Genomic DNA, 22,900 nt, shown 5'->3' with positions numbered 1-22,900 from the left:
TAACTACCTGTAAGAACAAAGTGTAACTCTTTAGGAATACTGTTTAAAAAAACCAAACCCAAAAAGCTTTTGACCTGTGAAATGGACCAGGAGGTGCAAGTATTTGCTGCCAAGCCTTGTGGCCTAAGCCTGATCTCCAGGCCCCACATGGTGGATGGAGAGAAATGGCTGTAGCAAATTGTCCTTGTTTCTCTATGTAGTATGTCACAGTCCGCGTGCATATGTGCACACGCACACACAAATTAAAGATTCAAAATATACTTTAGAGTTGAGGGTATAACTCAGTGATAAAGCATTTGCTTAGTATATATATATATATATATATATATACATACATGTATATGTATATGTATGTATGTATGTATGTATATATATATGATGGGAAAAAATGAACAGATAAAATATGTGTGTAGCCCGGTGGTGGTGGTGATGCACGCCTTTAATCCCTGCACTCAGGAGGCTGAGGCAGGCAGAGGAAGGCAGATCTTTGAATTTGAAGCCAGATTGGTCTGCAGAGTGAGTTCCAGGGCAGCCAGGACTACACAGAGAAAATGTGTCTCAAAAAACAAAACAAAACAGCCGGGCAGTGGTGATGCACGCCTTTAACCCCAGCACTCAGGAGGCAGAGGCAGGCAGATCTCTGTGAGTTCGAGGCCAGTCAGGTCTACAGAGTGAGTTCCAGGACAGGCTCCAAAGCTACAGAGAAACCCTATCTCAAAAAACCAAAAATAAATGAATAAAATAAACAAAAAATTTGTGCATGTGTGTGTGCGCGCGCTAGAAAGGCAGAAAAAAAAATCAGATTTGGGGGAGACTGAGGCTGTGAGAAATAGTGAGGCAGAATTGAAGAGCAGGGCATGGCATAGAGTCCTCTAGAGAGCTGCAGAAAGGCCCCTTCAAATGTATGAAATAACTGTGCTTTGCCTTGGAATCTTGGACATCCACACTGTAAACAGGAACAATCCCCGACAGGGAACAGCTTGTGTTCCCACTTGGCAGGCCTTCTCACGCACAAGGCACCAGGACCTGGGCACAGCCCTGGGAGGAACTGGAGATGGAGAGCCCAGACCCGAGCCTTCTCTGCATCCACAACAAGGCTCACGTGGACTGGGCTGACCCAAAAGAGTATTGTACTGAGTATCGGAGAACAAGATTCAACATTCCATTCTTTAAGAGAGTCAGTCCTCTCCAACATGAGGTCAACCATGTCCAGGACAAAAAAATGTGACCTGTAACTGAGAGAAAAAGCAGGTAATAGAAATAATAAAGATGAAATTAGCAGGCAAAGATGTTAAAGTATATATTATGATTTTAAAAAAATGTGCTCACAGAAATAAAGAAAAATATGAATACAAGGAGAAAAATAAGAAGATATTAAGACATATTACTAGGGCCAAGGATACAGGGAGATCTTGAGGTCATCTAGGACAGGCTGGGCTACACCAAGAGACTCAGCATAAATAACCTAACAAGCGAACCAATAAGCAAACGGGCTCTTGACAGCAAAGGAATAACAGTGTTAGAAAAACGGCTCGGCTTTTTCTACAGTTCATAAAATGTACAGTTAATAAAACGATCAAAAATTTAATGTGGGGGGTTTAATATGATCAAAATATACTGTACAAAATTCCCAAAGGAGTAATAAAAAATTTGAGGGAGGGGATAGGAAATTGAAAAACAAAAAACAAACAAAACCCTCAAACCGAAAGGCGAAGCTACATGAACAAAGCTATATGAAGACTGGTTTCGGACTGTTTGAAAACAAAAGGAAAAGAGAAAGCAGCCAGAGGAAATATGTTTTATTTAATGTTAAAACTGCATTTGTGAGAGACAGAAATCTTTAATAAATAAATAAACTAAAAAAAAAACTGCATTTGTATGCGTGCTTGTGTGCGTGCACCAGTCCGTGTGCGCACCAGTCCGTGTGCGCACCAGTCCATGTGCGCACCAGTCCGTGTGTGCACAGGCCAAAGTGAACATGTGGCGGTCAGAGAACAGCTTGAGGGGTCAGTTCTGCCTTTAACCACGTGGGTTTAGGGACATGAACTCGGCCATGAGGTTTGGAGATGGACAACTTTACCCACAAAGCCATCTTCCTGGCCTAAGGTGTTTTGTTTTTTTTTTTTGTTTTTTTTTTTTTTTGACAGTTTTCCTATGAGAAACTCTGCAGGCCATAAGACAATGGAAAGACCTATATTTAAGGTGCTGAAAGCAAATCTATTCGGTTTGTAGATTCTTGTGATGTAGTTGGTGCCATTGGCTTGATGGAATCTAAAATCATGAGGGAGTCAGACTTCAAAGCATGCCTATCATTATGTTGTTCGGGAACATTCCATGCTCTGGAGATCTGGAACTGTTTGAGGCAGTGGTAGCCAGCAAGGCACTAGCATGCATGTTTTCATTGCTCTGTGTTTCTCCAATTGTGAGTGTCATGTGACCAGCGGCCTCAGGTGGCTTCTCCACCCTGAAGATCGCACCTTGAACTGTGAGCCAGAATAAGCCCTTTCTTTTTTTTCTTTTTTTTTTTTTTTTTTTTGGTTTTTCGAGACAGGGTTTCTCTGTGGTTTTGGAGCCTGTCCTGGAACTAGCTCTGTAGACCAGGCTGGTCTCGAACTCACAGAGATCCGCCTGCCTCTGCCTCCCGAGTGCTGGGATTAAAGGCGTGCGCCACCGCCCGGCTAAGCCCTTTCTTTAACTGAGTTTGCCAGAGTATTTTCTCATGGAAACAGGACAAGAAACCAAGAAGACTGTTCTCAACTGTGGAAAGCTGTCCATTCAGAAATTAAAGCTAATCCCGGTCCTTAGGATGCAGACCAGCTTGGGCGGCCCAGCAAAACTCAGTCACTGTAAAAAGAGAAAATAAAAGAATGGAAAAAAGAGAAAGAGAGACGAAGTGAGGGAGACACAGACAGACAGACAGACAGACAGACAGACAGACAGGGAGACTTCCACACGTCTCATGCCACAAAAGCAGATAAAATTCCTGGCAAGCAGAGTTGTTCCTATGAGGAGGGTTGCTTCAGGCAGGAAAAATGGAAAACTTTCAAAGAAAATTTTCTAAGATTTATTTTATTTTTAATTATAAGTCTGAGTTTGGGTACGGACATCAGAGACGCTGGAGTTGGAGTTACAGCCGGTTGAGAGCCACCTGACCTGGTGCTGAGAACTGAATTTAGGTCCCTCTGGAAGAGCAGGACACACTCTAAACTGCTGAGCCATTTCTGGTACAAATTAGAACTAACTCAAAAAGAATATGAATAGCCTTATAGTAGATGAATCAAATTAACTTATAATTTGTAAACTTTAAGCAAAGAAATTTTAAGGCCTATTTTGCTCCACTGGTAAAATTTTATCAAAAATTTAAAGAACGAGTAATACCAATTTCACAGTCTTTTAGAAAAATTAGGGAAGAGGGATCGTTTCTTAGGCTCGGTGTGATATCTATGTTATTCTAATACCTGTACTAGGCAGATACATGAGAAACAAGACATACAGTTCAACATTGTTGCAGAATATTCAATACACTTGTGAAGATATGTCTTTGTCCTTTCTTGCCTGCCAAAGGCAGCTTCTGATTGGTTTAATAAAAAGCTGAATGGTTAAAAGCTAGCCAGGAGAGGATAGGTGGGATTTCTGGAGAGAAAGAGGAATTGGTGGGGGGACAGTTATCAGAGAAGAGAATTCGCCAGCAAGATGCAGAGGGAGTTGCAGGAGAGGTAACAAATTATGTTGCAGAATATAGACTAACCTAAATGGGGTAATTTAAGTTTTAAGAGCTCGTTGGGATCAAGCCTAAGACAAGGCCAAGTTTTCATAATAAGAAGTCTCTGTGTCATTATTTGGGAGTTGGTGGACCAAGGAAAGTCAAGTAGACATCACTCAGAAGAGCAGACAAAAATGATTTTCATATTGGCAAATTAAATAAAGTAATATATGAAAATGATGGTACATTATAATTAAGAGGACTTTATTTCATCACTGCAAAGTGGACTTCTGCCCATGTCCAACCCAGGGCCTTTGCTTGGCAAGATCCTTATCACTAAACTCTATTTCCACCCCTAAAGTAGGTATGCTATAAAAACATTTATTATACTTTAATAACAGGGGGAATTAATAGAATTTCAGTGGATTCAGAAAAAAAAGGCAAACTTAAGACTCAACACACGTTCAGGATGAAAATTCTAATCAAACTATGAGCAGCCTGTGGAAGACACAAGCTCGAGGTAGGTCAGGTGTGGTGGTTATACAGCCGTGGCAGCAACCCTAGCACTTGTCAGACTTGGTGGAAGAGGATCAAGGGTTCCATGTTCCAGGCTATCCCAGAGCTACATGGTGAAATCTGATTATTTTATAAAAAAAGGGGGGGGGGGGCTAAGATAACATGATCATGGATAAGTAAATAATTTTTCTTTCCAAGATCAGAATTAAGGGCCAGCAAGATGGTTTATTTTTTTTTATGAATTTTCCTCTGAACTCCACGCATGAATGCAGTTCACACACACACACATACACACACACATACACACACATACACACTCCACCTCCACCAGCATCACCAAATAAATGTAATTAAAAAAAAGTTAATCTCAGAACTCAGGAGGCAGAGGCAGGCAGACCTCTGTGAGTGTGAGGCCACCTTGGCTTACATAGCCAGTTCCCGATGGGCCAGATATATGGAGTGAAAGCCTGCCTCTAACAACAAAACCAACCCAAACAGTAAACACTCAACAATACTGACTTTGGTGTTGTCAGTTTTTTTCATTTATTTGTTTGTTTATTTTACCAAGGTACGGTTCCTCTGTGTAGCCCTGCCTGTCCTGCAACTCACTCTGTAGACCAGGGTGGCCTTGAACTCAGAGATCAGCCTACCTTCCTCTGCTTCCCAAGTGCTGGGATTAATGGTGTGCACCACTGTGCTCAGCTTTAACAATATTGATTTATAAAAAGAGGAAAAGAAGAAAAAGAATATTTATTTTGGGGATAGTGAGATGGCTCTGTGGGTAAAGGTACTTGCCACTAAGTCTGATGACAGTGGAAGGAGTGAGCTGCCTCCTGATAGCTGTCCTCTGATGGCCACATGAATACAGACACACGGAAATAAAAGTCAACAAAAAAACCCTTAAAAAGATCAGAAACGGAACTGGAGAGATGGCTCGTCTTAATTTGGGTTTTATTGCTGTGAAGAGACACCATGACCGGGACAACTCTTTTTTTTTTTTTTTTTTTTTGGTTTTTTTGAGACAGAGTCTCTCTGTAGCTCTAGAGCCTATCCTGGAACTAGCTTTTGTAGACCAGGCTGGTGTCGAACTCACAGAGATCTGCCTGTCTCTGCCTCCCAAGTGCTGGGATTAAAGGCCTGTGCCATCACCGCCTGGCAACCATGACTACTCTTATAAATGAAAACATTTAATTGAGGATGGCTTGCTTACAGTTTCAGAGGTTCAGTCCATCATCATCAAGGCAAGGAGCGCGGGTAGTATGCAGGCAAATAGGGTGCTGGAGCTGAGAGTCCTACAGCTTGACTCCGAGGCAACAGGAAGTTGACTGATAGTCACAGGAGTGAAGCTTGAGAAAAGAGAGCTCAAAGCCCACCCCCACAGTGACACTTCCTCCAAGAAGACCACACCTACTCCAACAATGTCACACCTCCTAATAGTGCCACTCCCTTTGGGGGCCATTTTCTTTCAAACCACCACTTGACTCTGTGTGAAAAGCACATGCCACATAAGACTGATGACCTCAATTCGATCCCTGGGACCCATAGTGGAAAGAATTGACTTGGAAAAGTTGTCCCTGACTTCCACATACACGCAGGGGCCTATGTCTCTCCCCATTCCCTCTCCCACTACCCCCCCCCCCCCAAACGCAAATAATAAAAACGGAAATAAATTCAGGGCTGGAGAGGCTCAGAGACAGAGCATTTATTGTTATTGCAGAAGATTTGGGTTCCCAGCACCAACATGGTGGCTTACCATCATCCAATTCTGGTGGATTTGACACCTTCTAATCCGGTGGTTCTCATCCTGATGCCGAGACCTCTTAGCAGGGTTCCTCATGTTGTGATGACCCCAACTACAAAATTATTTTCATTGCCACGTCATACAAAAATAACTTTGCTACTTTGATAAATTATAATGCAAATCTCTGTGTTTTCCTGTGGTCTTAGGTGACCCCAGTGAACGGGTCGTTTGAGTCCCACCAAAGGGGTCGTGACCCACAGATTGAGAACCACTGTTCTAACCTCTGCCGGTGCCAGGAATGGAAATATGTGCATACTAAATACACACAAATATACAAATAAATCTAACATAATAAATTTAGAAAAAAATTATATGGTAAAGTGATGTTGTGGCAGAGTAGCCAAGAGCTCAATGCCTATAATATACTTAGTGGTGGGAACCACAGTCAGCAGTTGCAGAAACGGCTCGAAGCCACACCCCCGCCACCAACAGGCTGGTAAGTCTCATAAACACTAAGAGGTCAGCACGTTCTCCAAAAATTCCTAAAATTCCTAAGACCTTTGGTTTCATTTTTCTTCATCTTGCCAGACGTACGAAGCTGTGGCTTTCTGTGGGGATTTAGACACTGGCCCAACCCTTACTTGTACCATTCCTTTCTGGACAGCAAAATGTTCTGTCCTTCTTTAAGAACTCTCTGAGATGGCCAAGATAGCATTCTCTTTCCTGGTATTTGTCTGGATCTGTCCCTAGATCTCACTTTCCGTGCAGGCTCAGGTCACACCACTGCTTCTGTCTCGGGTGCCCTGGCACCCCTTCAGCTATGCCTTATATTCCTTCAGCTTGAGTATCCCCCCGCCACACACACACTTCTTGAGCTCTTCCCCCCTGGAGGAGAAGTGGACTGTGTACACTCCCAGCAAAGAGGATTGTTCACCCTGTCCCGCGGTTCCCTCTTGCTACAGCCCAGTTCACGTTAGCAGAAAATGTGAATCTGCAGAGGGCATGGGTGTGTGACTGCTGTGTGCTTATCACTATCCTTCTCCATCAAAAAATCCGGGCCTCGCGTCCCTGGTGTCTCCACCCTGCAATAACCTTGCCTTACTGCTTCACTCGTGCACCAGGGCTTTTTCAGATCACACCCTGCTTTTTGAACCAGTTTTATGAAGCGAATTCACTGATTAGTGAATCCACTGATCCAAACGGGGGAGGGGGGGGCTCCCACTGGCTGGGGGTAACAAAGCTCACAATCAGATAACCCCTTCCAACAGCACTCAGAAAACCTCTGACCTCTGCACCCTTGGCTGCAGCTTTATCAATGACCTTAGTCCGGCAGGGAACACAATAATGTGATGTGTTCTAAGGAAGCAGATTTACTGTTTACAGATGGGCGGCCGGGAGGAAGACCGAGGATGTTCCGCGCGAAAAGGTTCTCTTCTGCTCAGAAAGCTGCCCTGGGGTGGGCTGAGTCTCACTTCCGTGGATCCCAGCTGGGCCACCACTAGGGAACCCTGGAAAGAAGCCAGCTCTGTGGTACACATCTCTGGGCAGCATGACTCATTGGGTAACATTCTGAGGGACATGATGTTTTCAGAGAAAGGAGAAACAATAACAGGCTGTTCTGGAAAGGTCCTTGGAAGCCACTACAGTGAGCAACCGTTTTCAGTTTGGCCCTTATATCACATATAGCTGAGGCCTAGTGTTTTTACATTTCTAATAATTTATCTTTGTGGGACTTGGGTTCTATTAACATTTTAATGAAAGATATTCAAGTTATTCACATTGGGGAAGGACAATTTTGTTTATAATTTTTCTTTCTGATCTTTTTCTTTTTTGTGTGTGTGGGGGGAGAGGGTGTTGTTTTTTCAAGACAGGGTTTCTCTGTGTAACAGCCCTGGCTGTCCTGGACTCTTGAACCATGAACATGAAGCAGAAAGCATCTCAGAGCCCACTGACCACCAGTGACATACTTGACCTTGCTGGAGGTCATACCCACACCTCCTAAACCTCCCCAACAGCACCACCACCTGGGAACAGGGTGTGTGAATACTGAAGCCTATGGAGGGGGCATTCCCACTGTAACCCTCACAGCCAACCACGTGGTTTCTATCACAACACGTAGCTACTTAACAGTGGGACAACGCAAAGTAATCTACAGACGTCATTTCTTTTTCTCTTCTTCCTTGTCTCAATGCCTTCCTTAATGCCATGCTTATGAGAGTTGTTAAGTATTAGTGATTAAAAGATCAAAATGGAGCTGGGCGTGACAGCACACACCTTCAGCCCCAGCACTCAGGAGGCAGAGGGAGGCGAAACTCTGTGAGTTCTAGTACAGCCTGGGCTGCATAAAGAAACTGAGCACTAAATTGCGCATCATAGAAATTGAGCTGGAGAGATGGCTCAGTGGTTAAGAGCACTGGCTGCTCTTCCAGAGGACCCGGGTTCAATTCCCAGCACCCACATGGCAGCTCACAACTGTCTGAAGATCCAGTTGAAGGGGATCTGACACCTTCACACCAATGCACATAAAATAAAGTTAAGTAAAGCATAAAAATATTTAAAAAAAAGTTTTTGATGTCTGGTCCAGACTGCTTGTGGTATCGATGAGGAAACGGACAGCTGAGTGCTGCTGGAGGTTGAAATTATTCTGCTAATTAATAATGGCGTAGGAGAGAGCACTTAAGCTAATTTCTCCATTTCTCAGCCCAGTGAACTTTCTATTAATAAATTATCTACTACTACAGACATAAAACAAGAAGGTCAAAAAGTAACAAATATGTAAAAGGTTTAAAACAATTATCACTGAGACCAATGACTTTACTACATAGTAATCTAAGACGAACACTAGAAGCTATAAGCTAGCCCAGAGACCCAGGATACAACCAAATATGACTGGCATAAGGGGGGAAAAAGTCACTGAAATGATTCCTAATGATATTCTGCTATACCATAGACTGGTGCCTAGCCCAGCTGTCATCGGAGAGGCTTCACTCAACTGACAGAAACAGAAGCAGATACCCACAGCCTTGGGTGGAACTTGGGGAATCTTGTGGACAAAGGAGAGGAAGGATTATAGGAGTCAGAGGGGCCAAGGAAACCACAAGAAAACTCACAGACTCAACTAACCAGGGCTCACAGGGAGTGAACTGACAACCAGGGTAACCAAATGGGCCTGACCAAGACACTTTGCAAATATATTACAGTTGTGTAGCTTGTTCTTCTTTGTGGGACTCCTAACAGTGGGCGTGGGAGCTGTCTCTGACTCTGTTACTTGCTTTTGGGACCTTATCCCCCATACTGGGTTGCCTCTTCCAGCCTTAATAAAAGAGGAGAAGCCTGGCCTCACTGAATTTGATATACCTTGGTTGTCTGATATCCATGGGAGGCCTGCCCTTTTCTGAAGAGAAATGGAGAGGAGAGAGGTGGGGGATTGGGAGAAAAAGAGGGAGGAAAAACTGCAATCAAAATGTAAAAAAAAACCAAACAAACAATAAATAAATAAATACAATAAAGAAAAGAAACTGTAAGCTGGGACTAGAATCTGAGTTTGTCACCTTGGACTTTTCCTGTCAAAGCTTAACCCCCACTGTGAAGTACTGAGAGGCTGGAAACTTAATCCAACTCCACTGTTTAGAAAGATGGGCCTTTGGGAGGTGAGGAAGGTGGAGGAAGCACAAATGGATCCTGGCTGCTGAGGAAACAGAGGAGGCAGGAAGAGATGCGCACGCACAGGTGTGCCCTGACTCTCTCCACGTCAGTCAAGGCTCAGCATTCCCTGAGGACTCCGCCAGCGAGAAGGCTGTCACTAGGCGTGAATTGCTCAACAAGGAGCCTGCAGAACGACCGGCCTGAATTAACCTCTCTTGTTTAGAATTTAGGCCACGTGATGTGGTGTTATCAGGCAATGGCTGGGTGCAGAAGGAATTAGAACCTGAGATGAGTTAGGGGACAGCCGAAGTGAAGAGACAGCGGTGTGGGCTAACTTTTGTCAAGTGTCGTTCACCTTTGCTCTAGGTGGCGCTACAGTTTGGAGCATGCCCAGCTCTTCACCAAAGACAGAAGCCACCTCCACTCACTGGGATGCACCATGCTAAAAGACTGACTCCCACAAACCCCGAGGCTCATTACCACAAAGTTCATCAGGACTGAAACCATCTTGCTGACTTCCTGTCTGACGTGTGAGTTGGAAGTCATCCCTTCCATCGAAACAAGAAAAAAAAAGCTAAGCAAACTAAAAACTTATCTGAGCTTGTGGCACATGCCTGTAATCCCAGAACTTGGGAATTGGATCCGAGTTCGAGGTCATGATCTGCTATATAGGCAGTCTGAGATCAGGCTGCCTTACATGAGGTCCTGTCTCATAATCCCACCCCACCCCCGCCTACCACCACCATCACCAAAGTGAAAACTTTGAGTTGATAGCTCTTTTTAAATTTTTCTAAATGTATTTAAAAGTTTTTCTTTTCATTTTACATACCAACCACAGTTCCCCCTCCCTCCCTTTCGTCTCCCCCTCCCTCCCTTTCGTCTCCCTCTCCACTTTTTATATTCATCATGGGGCAAACTGAGTGAGAGACAGAATCACAGTCTTTGTGGACAAACGCTGGAGCAGAAGCCAGTGTAACTCACGCATTATTAGAGGCTCAGTGTAGACTAGCTTGCGAATTACAGCCTCCTGAGGGGGCCGATGATTAGGGCAACATCTACATTTCCCAAAAATTCACCTCCAGGAGCCATAGCAGGTATTCCCCATGAGGTCAGAGAAAAGTCCCTCTACGGGACTTCTTTGAAACAGACACTGAAACTTTGATTTTCCTCAACAAGGTTTTTCCCTCAAACAAAATCATTTTCCTAAGGCCTAAGCACTTGGTGCTTTACCAAAGCGTACCTGGCCCGCGGGGAGGGAAATACCTAGTGGCGGCTAGGCTCTAGCCCTTTTGGTGTGGAAATACCCAACTGAGCTTTACTCCGATACTGAGACCTAATTACAGACTCACAGAACACCTCTCCCGTAGTGTGTAACCACTGGCACCGGCCTAACAACAGAGGACTAAGGCCAAAATGACCACAGCTCTCGGGCTCAGTTCTTCAGTTCCCACTGTAGCAAAATGCAATGGGGCTGGGAAGATAGAAGCAGGCACCCCGGGGAGCATCTGAGCCTCTGATGTAACCGCACAGCAAAGAGGTAAACAGTTTACGTCTTAGTTAGACAAGCATAAAGCATAAAGGTTTATCTATCTCAGGTCCCAGTGATCTGATACTTGGAGCCTGCCTTTCAACAACAGATGCCAGGGAAAAAACCAGTCTGATGAGATTTTAAAAAAAAAATTAACAAAACAAGACTTAGAGATGGTTTGGCATGGTGGCAATACTGGCAGTCCTAGTTTTGGCAGGAAGATAGAAGAGGTCCAGGTCAGCCTGTAGGGGACCTGTAGCAATGTAGACAATGTGGCAAGGGTCTGTGCCCGCCCCCAACCCACATATACGCCCAAATCCCAAACCAAACCCCAAACCATACAAAACCAAGGATATTTAGTCAGACCGGGCTGTACAGTAGAGACAAGAGAACACCTAGATCCTGTGTAAAACTTTACTCCCCTAACAACTCAGCCAAGGAGAAAAGGGAGCAAGGGGCTAGAGTTAGAGTTTACAAACTGTCCTCAATCAGGGCACCTGCCATTCTAGGCTAACGCCAGACTTTGCAAGGTTGTTAAATAAACTTCATTGCCTCTGCTATTCTCAGTCTTGTTCTTATTATGAAATGAAGGTTTGGCCATCTCTCTCTCTCTCTCTCTCTCTCTCTCTCTCTCTCACACACACACACACACACACACACACACACACACACACAATGTTTCCTTGCAGAGTGCGCCAGATGCCTTTCCTCCTCTATCAGGGGGAAGCCAAACAAAGATCAAAGTGACTAGGTCACCTTCCTTTCACAGAACAACAATAATAAATATAAAAGAAGTAGAAGGTTCTTGCATTTCCATAGACTTAGCTGCCATCTGCTACTGCCAAATGTTAACTTACTGGTAGCTTCAATCGGAGATGACACTGTCAACACCTTGGTCCCTCAAGGGATAGGTGTTATCGATAGCCCCACTTTATGGACAGACTGCCTGAGCCATGGAAAAGCTAAGTGAACAGGGTCAGGAAGCCAGAGTGGCAGGATTAGGGTTAGATGCTGTTGTCTAGGATGCTGTTGTCTGCTTCTCAAAAGTGGCATGGTGTATTAGCTTTCAGTTGCCACTATAACAAATTAACACAAACTCAAGTGGCTCAGAGCAAAGCTAACTGAGTCTAGTACCATTCTATAAGCCATGAAAATCCTAACATCAATGTGTCAGTGGGGCCGTTTTCCTCCATTTCTAGGGCCTACAGAGAAGAGTCTGTTTGCCTCTCCAGCTTCTAGAGGCCACCCTCCCCCTTCAGCTCCAAAGCCAGCATTTTGCTAATTCTTTCACTGTTACATTTCTTTGACCATACCAAGGGGTAAGTTCACTGATTCATTCACTAATCTGAATTTTGGTTAGAAAAACATAGATTTTTACCATTTAGCCTCTTTGGGGTGCATATTTTCTCAGTGTTTGACATAGTCACAGTTTTCGGGGGCAAGTCTGTGGTACTTTTGTCACCTTGGCGATCTGAAGTCTACACCCATTAAACAAGTCCTCCCCACTGGAATCAACCATTTCATTATCAAACAGATGTTGTCTATTTTTATTTTGTGTGTATGGGTGTTTTACCTGCACGTATGTGCACCATAAACAGGACATCAGATCTCCTGGAACTAGAGTTATAGGCAATTGTGTATTGTGGAATAGAATATTTGTTTTACTATGTAAAGATGGGTTGCTGTTTTACTTTGCCTCCCTAAGAAGCTCCTGATTGGTTTAATAAAAAGCTGAATGGCCAATAGCTAGGCAGAGGTGGGATAGGTGGGTAATAAGGGATGTCCTTCTCTATATGTGTTGCTTTTATTGGCTAATGAATAAAGCTGTTTCAGCCAATGGCTTAGTAGAGTAAAGCCAGGCAGGAAATCCGAGCAGAGATACAGAGAAAAAGAAGGTAGAGTCGGGTAGACAACAGCCAGCCACTGAGGAGACAAGACATAGAAAATGAGGTAACACCACAACCACGTGGTGCTATTACATAGACTAACAGAAATGGGTAAATTTAAGATGTAAGAGCTAGCTAGAAATAACTCCTGAGCCGTCAGCCAAACAGTGTTGTAATTAATATAGTTTCTGCATGATTATTCGGGTCTGTGTGGCTGGGAAATGAAAGCACAGTCACTGCTTATAGGCAGGTCTGGTGGGCAGAAAGAAAAGAGGAGCCAGCCAATCAGCCAGGGGCCAGCCTGCCACGGAGGAAGCAGGGAAGCAGATGGACCGCGTGTAGATGCGGTAAACCAGCCTTGGGGCAGCACATAGAAGAAAGAATAGGAATGGGTTAATTTAATTAAAAAAAAAAAAAGCTAGCTAGAAACAAGCCTAAACTAAAGCCGAGCATTCATAATTAATAATAAGACTCCATGGCATGATTTGGGGATGGTGGTCCAAGAAAGCCTGCTACAGTTGTGAGCTGCCATATGGGTATTGGGTCCTCTGCAAGGGCAGTAAGTAGTTTTAACAACTGGCCCATCCCTGTAGCTCTCTGCTATCTGCCATTTTTATTTCCTATTTCTGTGGACTTTGTTTCAGTGATGATGATGATGATGATAATGATGACGATGGTGATTGAATCTCATGTAGCCCAGGTTGGCTTCAAACTTGCTAAGCAGCCTACAATGACTTTGAACTTGTGATTCCTTTGCTTCAGTCTCCTGAGTTCTAGGGTTACAGACACGTACCACTATGCCTGGTTTATGTGGTGCTGGGATCAACTCCAGCGCTCCATATACACGAGGCAAGCACTCTGCGACTGAATTACGTTCCCAGACCCCATTTTAGTTATTTTGAGACAAGTGAAACAGGCTTTTGCCACATAGTAGCATCCCTCCACAGTTTCTGTTTCAGTTCCTGCTTCCAGGTTCCTGCTTTGGCTTCCCTCAGTGATGGACAGTGATGTGGAAGTGGAAACTAAATAAACCTTTTCCTTCTCCATGTTGCTTTTTTGGTCATGGTGTTGACATAGAAACAGAAAAAAAACTTTCTGTTTGTGGACGTTACCTTTGGTTATAGTGTTATTTAAGGAACCATTGACGATCACATATTGTGAGAATTTCCCCTGATACGTTTCATCCTGGACATTTATCATTTTATGTTTGTTTTAATTTCCATTAAAACTAAGAATTTAAAACTAATTTCTCTTAATTTTTGTAAATGAGGTTTAGTCTTAGGGTCCAATTTCATTGTTTCCTTGGCTGGCCCATTTTTTTCTAACACCATTTGCTGAAGAAACTATCTTGTGTATTGTCTATTCTAGACAGTCTTCTTTTTTTAATCCACAAGTATAAGAAGTTTCATCTTCCTAAATATATATATATCTTCCTAAAGATATTTATCACAGTTGTGTGTGTGCATGCATAGGTCAGAGGACAACCTGAAGGACCTGTTCTTTTTCCACTATCTGGGTCCCTGGGACAAAGTTCAAGTCATCAGGCTTGGTGGCAAGCTCCTTCACCTTCTGAGTCATCTCACTCACTGCCTTGGGTTAATTCTATTTTTGATTCGTTGAGTGCCATATGATCAAAGGGCTAGATATCAAATGCTTTATCTGAACCACTTGAGATCATCATGCGAGTGTTTCCTCTTCATTATTAATATGATGTACTACACTGGCAGATTTTCATGTATTAACTCGTCTTTGCATTCCAAGAATAAATTCCAATTGATCATGGGGGTGAATATTTCTTTTATTGTACTGTCGAATTTTGTTTGCTAATATTTTCAAGAGGTGTCTTTTTGCATCAATATTCATTAGGGGACTGGAAGAGGTTAAGAGCACTGGCTGCTCTTCCAGAGGTCCTGAGTTGAATTTCCAGCAACCACATGGAGGCTCACATATACTCTGTAGTGAGAGTTGGTACCCTCTTCTGGCATGCAGGCAAACATGCAGACAGAACACTGAACACAAAATAAATAAATACAATTAAAATATTCATCAGAAATATGGATATATTGTTTTCTTGCAGTATCTTTCTTACTTGCTGTCAGGTTGATGACATTAAGAGACTGAGCTTGGAAGAGTTGCTGCCTCTTGGTTTTCAGATAGAACTTTTCTTTAGGCATCTGACAGTAGACTTTAGTGAAGTCATCTGATCTTGGGCTTGGGGGAGGTGATTGGTGATTCAATCTTCTTACGATTGATGTTTAGGTTTTCTGTTTCTTCAGAATTCCATCTTGGTCTGTTGTCTGTTTCTAGCAATCTTTCGACTATTTTATTTATTTTGTTGTTATAGAATTTAGATATTTCATTTTTAATTTGTGCGTGTTTTTGTACATGAGGGTAGTGCCCGTGGAAACCAGAGGTGTCAGATCCCCTGAAGCTGGCGATACACAAGGCTGTGGGCCACCCAGTGTGGGTGCTGGAAATTGAACTTGGGTCCTTTGGAAGAACTGTATTCCCTCTTTACCACTGAATCATCTCTCCAACCCCTCTATTTCCTTTTTTAATTTTTTCTAAGATTTTTTTTTATTATGTATACAGTGTTCTGCCTGCATGAACATGTGCAGGCCAGAAGAGGGTACCAGATCTCATTCAGATGGTGTGAGTCACCTGTGGGTGCTGGTAGTTGAACTCAGGACCTCTGGAAGAGTGGCCGGAGCTCTTGGCCTCTGAGCCATCTCTCCAGCTCATCTGTCTATTTCTTTATCACTGGTTGTCCCTATGCTTTTAGTTTATTTGTATTTTCTGACTTTTTTCTTTAGCTAGCGGCTTTGTCAATTTTGCTGATATCCTCAAAGACTAGTCCTTCTGTTGTTTTGTTTCAGTTTATTTTGTTTTTTGTTTTTCCTAGTTTCTAGAAAGCTTCTTAACTTGATTTTTGTAGTCTCTGGTTTCAAAGTTTCCATTTGGCAGTCCTGGAATTCTTTCATGTTACATCTGTTGCATTTCATAAATTTTGCTACACTCTTTCCATTTTCACTTGTCGCCAGCATTTCCCAACATTTTATTTCAACTTTGTGCAATTGTCAAGACTTGTTTTGTGGCCTAACATGACTCCTCACTGGGAAAACATTAGAGAAAGGTATATTCTGCTCTTTGCTGGGGTGGAGTATTCAGCATGTCTGCTAGGTTCTACTAGTCCATAGTGGTGTTCAACTTCCTTTCTGAGTTCCCATTTTATTGAAAGTGGATGTGAGATCTACTACTGTATTGCTGTTTCTACCTGCAATTCTGTGGACATTTTCTTCAAGTATGAAGGACATTTTCTTCATGTATTTCTCATGCTCACTATATATATGTGATGTCCCTTTTCTGGGGAATTCACACATAGACACATGGATAAATTCTATTTTGTCTAATAGTTACTTTTCTCTTTAATTACTAAATGATTGTCTTTTTCCATCTTTTCACTGTCAGTTCATTAAGCATCTTGGGAACTGGACAGATAGCCCAGAGGTTAAGAGCACTGGCTGCTCTTCCAGAGGACGCAGGTTCAATTCCCAGAAGCACCCCCATGACAGCTCACAACTGTTTGTAACTCCAGTGCCAGTGGAGTAATAGAAAAACTAAGTATCTCATGGAAAACATGGTTAGAACTTAAAAAAACAAACTATTCAGTCAACAGGTCTTTTGATTGTAAGTTTTAATAATTTACATTTAAGGCAAGAATTGGTAGGGACGTACTGTCATTTAGTTGTTTCTGTAGTCTTCAAAATATCGTTTTTACATTTATTCTCTGTGTGTGAGTGTGTGTATGTGTGTGAACATGGAGGTCAGTTCATGAGGGAGTCTGTTCTCCCCTTCTACCCTGGTTGTTTGAGGGTACAGTCCACCATGGTGGGAAAGGCATGGCAGCTGAGGCTTGAATGAGCTGGGGCTCATTGTTGCATCCACCCCAGCACACAGGGAGATGATGCTGAGTGTGTCTCAGCTTTTACAGTTAAAGCACAGAATGTGTGAGACAGTAATTCTGCATGGGAGAACATGAGGATGCTTCTTACAGAAGTATCTTTGAGATGATTTCTATAAGACAACAAAAGAGGAAGGAAGAGTTCCAGAATAGCGAGCAGGGCACACAAAGGAAAAGGAGCACAAGCACATGAGGAAAGATTAGACTCATTTAGTGAATGGCACACGGCTGTCTTAGCCAATTCCTGGGCAATGGGCACATGAGCTTAAAACTCTGGGTTCCACAATTGCATGACAATAAATTGAGGATGCTGACATATGGCAAGGTGTTTGAATATAAAATTCCAAGTCAAGTACATATACTGCACACACAGTGTGCACAACACCCTAAAGCTTTAAAAAGAATCTTTCAGGGTTTTGTTGCTGTTGTTTTGAATCACAGTCTTACCACACATGAAGAACTTAGAGATCCGCCTGCCTCTGCTTCCAGCGTGCTGAAAAGAAATGTGTGCATCACCACCCCAGTCTTTTGGTTTTATCACCAATGTTCTTAAACGTTTTAAAGACTCTATCAGGGGGCTGAGAGATGGCTCAGCGGCTAAGAGCATGGCTGTTGTTCCAGAGGACTCGAGTTTGGTTCCCAGCAGTCACAGAGGGCATCTCATCCTGCCTGTAACTCTAGACCCAGGGGCTCAGACACCCTCTTTTGTCCTCTACACCCAGGTGCACAGAAATACACACTGATACACAGCAAAAACAAAACAAATCTTTTTTTTAAAAAAAACTGTCCACACTTATAAAATTTTAGAGAGCAACTATGAAAAAACAAAAGAGAATGGACATTCTGTGAACAAGGCCAGAAGCCCTGCCCTGCCAGGCTGTCTCTCCTCCTACAGCAAGTTCCTGACTCATTAGTTTCACACAATTGAGAAATGGTGGGATCATTAGAGCCCTCAGAATTCAGGGAGCCAAACTGGTATTTCTTTTTCTTTTTTTTTTTTTTTTGAGACAGGGTTTCTCTGTGGCTTTGGAGCCTGTCCTGGAACTCGCTCTGTAGACCAGGCTGGTCTCGAACTCACAGAGATCCGCCTGCCTCTGCCTCCCGAGTGCTGGGATTAAAGGCGTGCGCCACCATCGCCCGGCCAAACTGGTATTTCTTATCCACCTCGCGCCCACCCCAGGAGTATATTCCAAGCTCATCAAATTAATTCAACAGACACTTAGTGAATTATTCTGTATTATTAAACTATTCAGGACCTCCTGGAGTTAAGGCAGCAGATGCCCCGGCAGCAGATTAAATGACTAAGCTGCACATTGTGACTTGTTTTTATGGCCTGCTGTAGTGTGTCTGGGATGTGGTGGCTGGGATGATTCATTCCCATCGTGGTGACACTGAACAGCAGCTAAAACACAAGGAGGACAGACGAACGGGCCCTAGAGTCCGCGTGGAGAGAAGGGGCGGCTGTTCAGATTGCAGTCACGTGACAAAGGTTCAGACACCGCATTGCATGTGACTTCACTTTAGTAGGCTGGAAGGTGACTGAGGTGGGGTTACCATTTCTAGAGCCAGTCCCCGACATGTGTAACAGCTGTCAAAAGAGACTCACGTGGAATAGGCCACACACGAGAAGAGCAAGGCTCTCTGACCTGCCTGGACTAGAAGCGGCCTCAGCAGTGATGTCTGAAATCTGGATACTGAGCTCCTGTGCAGAGCTTTCAAATTCAGTCCCAGAATGGTACCCGACACATCAGTACTTTTCCACACCATTTCCAGGTGCTTCCAAAGTATACCCAAAGCTAAAAACCAGGGCTTGCGACTGGCTGGGTTGAGTATTTCAGGACTAAGGGTGTCAATGGTTTCATTTTCTTTCCAGATTCAATCAAGTTTTAATTCAATAACCTACAAGACGCTACTAGAAATGGTAAGCAGTATTTACTCAGGTAGCAGTTTATCTTCCTTGATTTCTTCGAGAATGGAAACAGGGAGGGGAGGAAAGGTAAGGAACTCAGACTAGGAACATTTTAGGACATATTTAATAAAATGAACTGCTCCTTCGAAACCTCTTTTGTACAAGGGAAGACACAGTGAGGAATACAGTCACAAAGAACAGGGATGCAGGACTGAGAAGGTTCATGGTGGGAAATCACGGCATTTCCAGGGACTGACAACATGAACCTCAGAGTTCAAATGAAAGGAAAATTAAAAAAACAATTACACTATTTTTTTCAGTGACTCATTAACTGTTCCACATGGCGGTATGGGATCCAGATGCTTATGTGTATTTCAAAGACCTGAATGTGTAAGGTATAACTTTCTGTCTGCGCTGGGCATCTAAACCAGGGTTCTGTGTGCAGAGGCAAGCGCTACCACCAAGCTACACCTTCATCCGAAAAGTTCAAATTTAAATGATTTCTTTTTGTAAAAATTAATTTTCTTCACATTTTCTAATGTGATGAAAAAGAAATTTGCCCAAACAGCTCCATTATTAGCCAGGAAGAAAGGGAGGCAAATGTGGAGTACCAACACCTGCATTTTTCACAGTTGGGACTGGAGAGACACAAGTTAGGATACCATGTGTATTGGGCTTCCATGTGTATTGGGTTAAGTCATTAAAGCCAGTGTAACTTTGGGCACTCGCCAAAGTGCTATGTCTCTATCCAAGTGGGAACCATTTTAAAGTATCAGCACCCTTGGTCTTTAGAAACTGAACAAACTAAGAAGACCAAGGACTTGCGGTTCAACAGACAACCACAGAGGGCAGCAGAGCTCCATCGTTCAAGAAGCTTCATGTGGTAGAAGAATGTATATAATAACTCTATCCGCTTTCGCCTTTCACTGCGAAGGTGTCAGCTGTGACGGAACTGGCGTCAGCTGCGATGGAGCTGAGAGGGCGGTGTGGAATCCCACCACAGCGGAACACGGGAGGAGACGATGTTCCCAATGTCGGCAAAATTATTATTAACTAGGAAAAAAAAAAAACCCTTCACATCGCGACTTTGCTGGACTCACCAGTATCAACCAGCTGGGAGGGAAAGAAAGTTCACTCTCTGGGCCAAAACCCTGAAGCGGCTGTAGGGAGCAAGAGCGCCACCAAAACGGAGGAGAACAGGTTCACGGCATTGTTATCTAGGATGGGCTTCCCTGCTATGTGCTTGGTCTCCTGGGCTGGGCTGCTGACCACCAGGCCAGTGCTTTCATCTAGACCTGAAACGGGAAGGAAGCAAATGATGCGCAAGATCCAAGTGACGGTCTGAAAGAACAAACGAGCACTTTCCTCTAGAGGGACGATGCCTGCAAGATCCTCAGTGCCTTGGACAATGATGTGGAGGGATAACTGATATGGTGTTCTATTTAAAATCCTCGATTATAAAAGACCTTCCTGCACAGGGGGGACTTTATGACACCTCAATAGTGGTCTTTCTGGAGTTCCTTTAGAAATGGAAGAGCTGGGGGCTGGAGAGATGGCTCAGAGGTTAAGGTCACTGATTGCTCTTTCAGAGGTCCTGAGTTCAATTCCCAGCAACCACATGGTGGCTCACAACCATCTGTACTGAGATCCGGCGCCCTCCTTTGGCGTATGGGCATACATCGAGGCAGAATGTTGTATACATAATAAATAAATAAATCTTAAAAAAAAAAAAAAAAGAAAAGAAATGGAAGAGCTGGCTTCCCAGTGGCCTCTCTGAGACAAACCTGGGAGATCCAACAGCTGGAATCACATCTGGCTTCAGAGCTGGACCTCGGGGACCAGTATGGCATGCTGCAAAGAAGGCTGTGAAGACTCAGTGTGTCAGTATGGAGAGCTGCAGTCGGGGGAAGTGATCAAGCCTGAGAGTTGTACGCCCATGAATAGGGTTGACAACCTCATTGAAAGAAGCTTTAGGGAGCTGCTGGGCCCTTGGCTCGGCACAGCGACAAGGCGCTAGCTTGCATGTGAACAATGAACCATCACTGGATCCTGCATCTCTTGAGGGTTTGATCACAGTTTCTGCTCTTAATAAACCACCTACTCCCAGAACTTTAAAAAATAGCACCAACAGAATAAAATACAGGCACATTAAAACTTACACACACACACATATATTTTCGTTTTAAGATTGTGTATGCTCAGCCGGGCAGTGGTGGCGCATGCACATCTTTAATCCCAGCACTCGGGAGGCAAAAGCAGGCAAACTCTGTGAGTTCAAGGTCAGCCTGATCTACAAGAGCTATTCCAGGACAGGTTGTAAAACTACAGAGAAACCCTATCTTGAAAAACTCAAAAAAAAAAAAATTGTGTGTGCTTGTGCATGGGTCAGTCTGTCTGTCTAAGCACATGTGTGTTTCTGCATGGGTCAGTCTGTCTGTCTAAGCACATGTGTGTTTGTGCATGGGTCAGTCTGTCTGTCTAAGCACATGTGTGTTTCTGCATGGGTCAGTCTGTCTGTATAAGCACATGTGTGTTTCTGCATGGGTCAGTCTGTCTGTCTAAGCACATGTGTGCTTGTGCATGGGTCAGTCTGTCTGTCTAAGCACATGTGTGTTTGTGCATGGGTCAGTCTGTCTGTCTAAGCACATGTGTGTTTCTGCATGGGTCAGTCTGTCTGTATAAGCACATGTGTGTTTCTGCATGGGTCAGTCTGTCTGTATAAGCACATGTGTGTTTGTGCATGGGTCAGTCTGTCTGTATAAGCACATGTGTGCTTGTGCATGGGTCATGTGTGGGTGCACACAGAGGCCACAAGAGGAAGTCAGGTCCCTTGGAGCTGGAGTTAGAGCTATCCAGAGCTGGATGTGGATGCTGCGATCTGGACGTTGGTCCTCATGACGAAGCAGCAAACATTCTTAACTGCTGAGCCAACTCCCATGAAGAAACACTTAATGGTGACCGCTAAGGGAAGTCCCAGCCATTAGGAAGGCTGGGGTAGGAAGAAAGCTTGAGTTCAAGGCCAGCCTGAGCAATATGAAAAGAGCTTATTCTAGAAATGAATCAATCAAGACAGAAAAATCCAAGGGTGAGGACAGAAAGTCATGGTGGGGCTAATCACCACAGGAAAGCAGGCCGCTCATGTAGTCAGACCAGTATCATCATCAAATGCACTTGGCAAAAACCAATGGGAGGAGGTACATTAAAATGATCTGATCCAAGTGTCCTGTGTTCCTAGAACTTAGGTGATAGCTCAAAATCAAAGCCTGTTTCCTACACTGTCATCACCGTTCCAGAAATTCTATGGAATTTAGAAATTCCTCTGAACCAGTTTAACACAAAAGACTAAGAAAACCAAAATTATAGAGATTTTCCCTGTCACTTCTAGCCTTTGGATTGGTTTCATTGATACATTTTTTTTCCCCAAGTGTTAAAGTTTCTCATATTTCTTTCCTATTTCTTAAAACAAAATGAAACTTTCAATAGGGTGCTGTCTTACCAGAAAACTGCATTGTTGCCCCTAAGTATGAGTCCACAACTGATCCTAGTAATCCAGCCAGAGCTCCGAATACAATAATGGGCCACTGGGGAGCGGAGATGTCTAGATCACTGACAAACACCAACTGCGTGAGGAAGTACGCCAGGCCCACAAAGGTCCCACCGAAGAGACTGAAGGCGAGTCCCACCACTGTGACTCCTCCGTTGGTTCCTGAGAAACACACCAAATCATCTAGTTAGTCATCAGCAAATGAGGGACGCCAAGGAAAGCTAAGCAAAACAAAACCCCCACACTGGTACGCGCCTAATGAACTTAAAGAAAAGTGCACTCTCTCTCTTAATACAACAAAACTAATACATAGGGACTGGAGATACAGTGCTTGCCTATTGGGCATGAGATCCCAGGTTCGACCCCCAGAACCCACCTCCGCCCCCTAGAAACAAAAATCAAAAACCTGATATGTGAAAGTTACACACACTTATGAGACACTGCTATTTGAACACATAATACACCAT

At 43.7% G+C, this 22,900-nt stretch overlaps 1 protein-coding gene across 3 annotated transcripts in view; it reads right to left on the bottom strand.

The window, feature by feature from the left end:
* Positions 1-1,123: 1,123 nt before the first annotated feature.
* The window catches only part of Tmem19 (transmembrane protein 19), a 39,015-nt gene continuing 17,238 nt past the window's right edge, over positions 1,124-22,900 (bottom strand). Inside the window, exons 6-8 of one of the 3 annotated variants that reach the window (XM_041672535.1) lie at positions 22,386-22,595; positions 19,990-20,184; positions 1,124-1,235 (exon numbers count right to left, since the gene is read on the bottom strand). In XM_041672535.1, the coding sequence (XP_041528469.1) occupies positions 20,021-20,184; positions 22,386-22,595 (374 nt within the window). In that variant the 3' untranslated portion in view covers positions 1,124-1,235; positions 19,990-20,020. Of the gene's footprint in view, positions 1,236-2,652; positions 2,845-17,214; positions 17,474-19,989; positions 20,185-22,385; positions 22,596-22,900 lie in introns of those variants that run through there. The other 2 variants (XM_041672523.1, XM_041672530.1) reach the window with 2 other exon arrangements.

Source organism: Microtus oregoni, unplaced genomic scaffold (genome assembly GCF_018167655.1).
Source record: "Microtus oregoni isolate MIOR12 unplaced genomic scaffold, Mior012 000001F_ref0000356, whole genome shotgun sequence".
In the NCBI taxonomy this organism is placed as follows: domain Eukaryota; kingdom Metazoa; phylum Chordata; class Mammalia; order Rodentia; family Cricetidae; genus Microtus; species Microtus oregoni.
The sequence above is the reverse complement of the archived record's forward strand: the minus strand, read 5'-3'. Positions and strand labels throughout refer to the sequence as shown.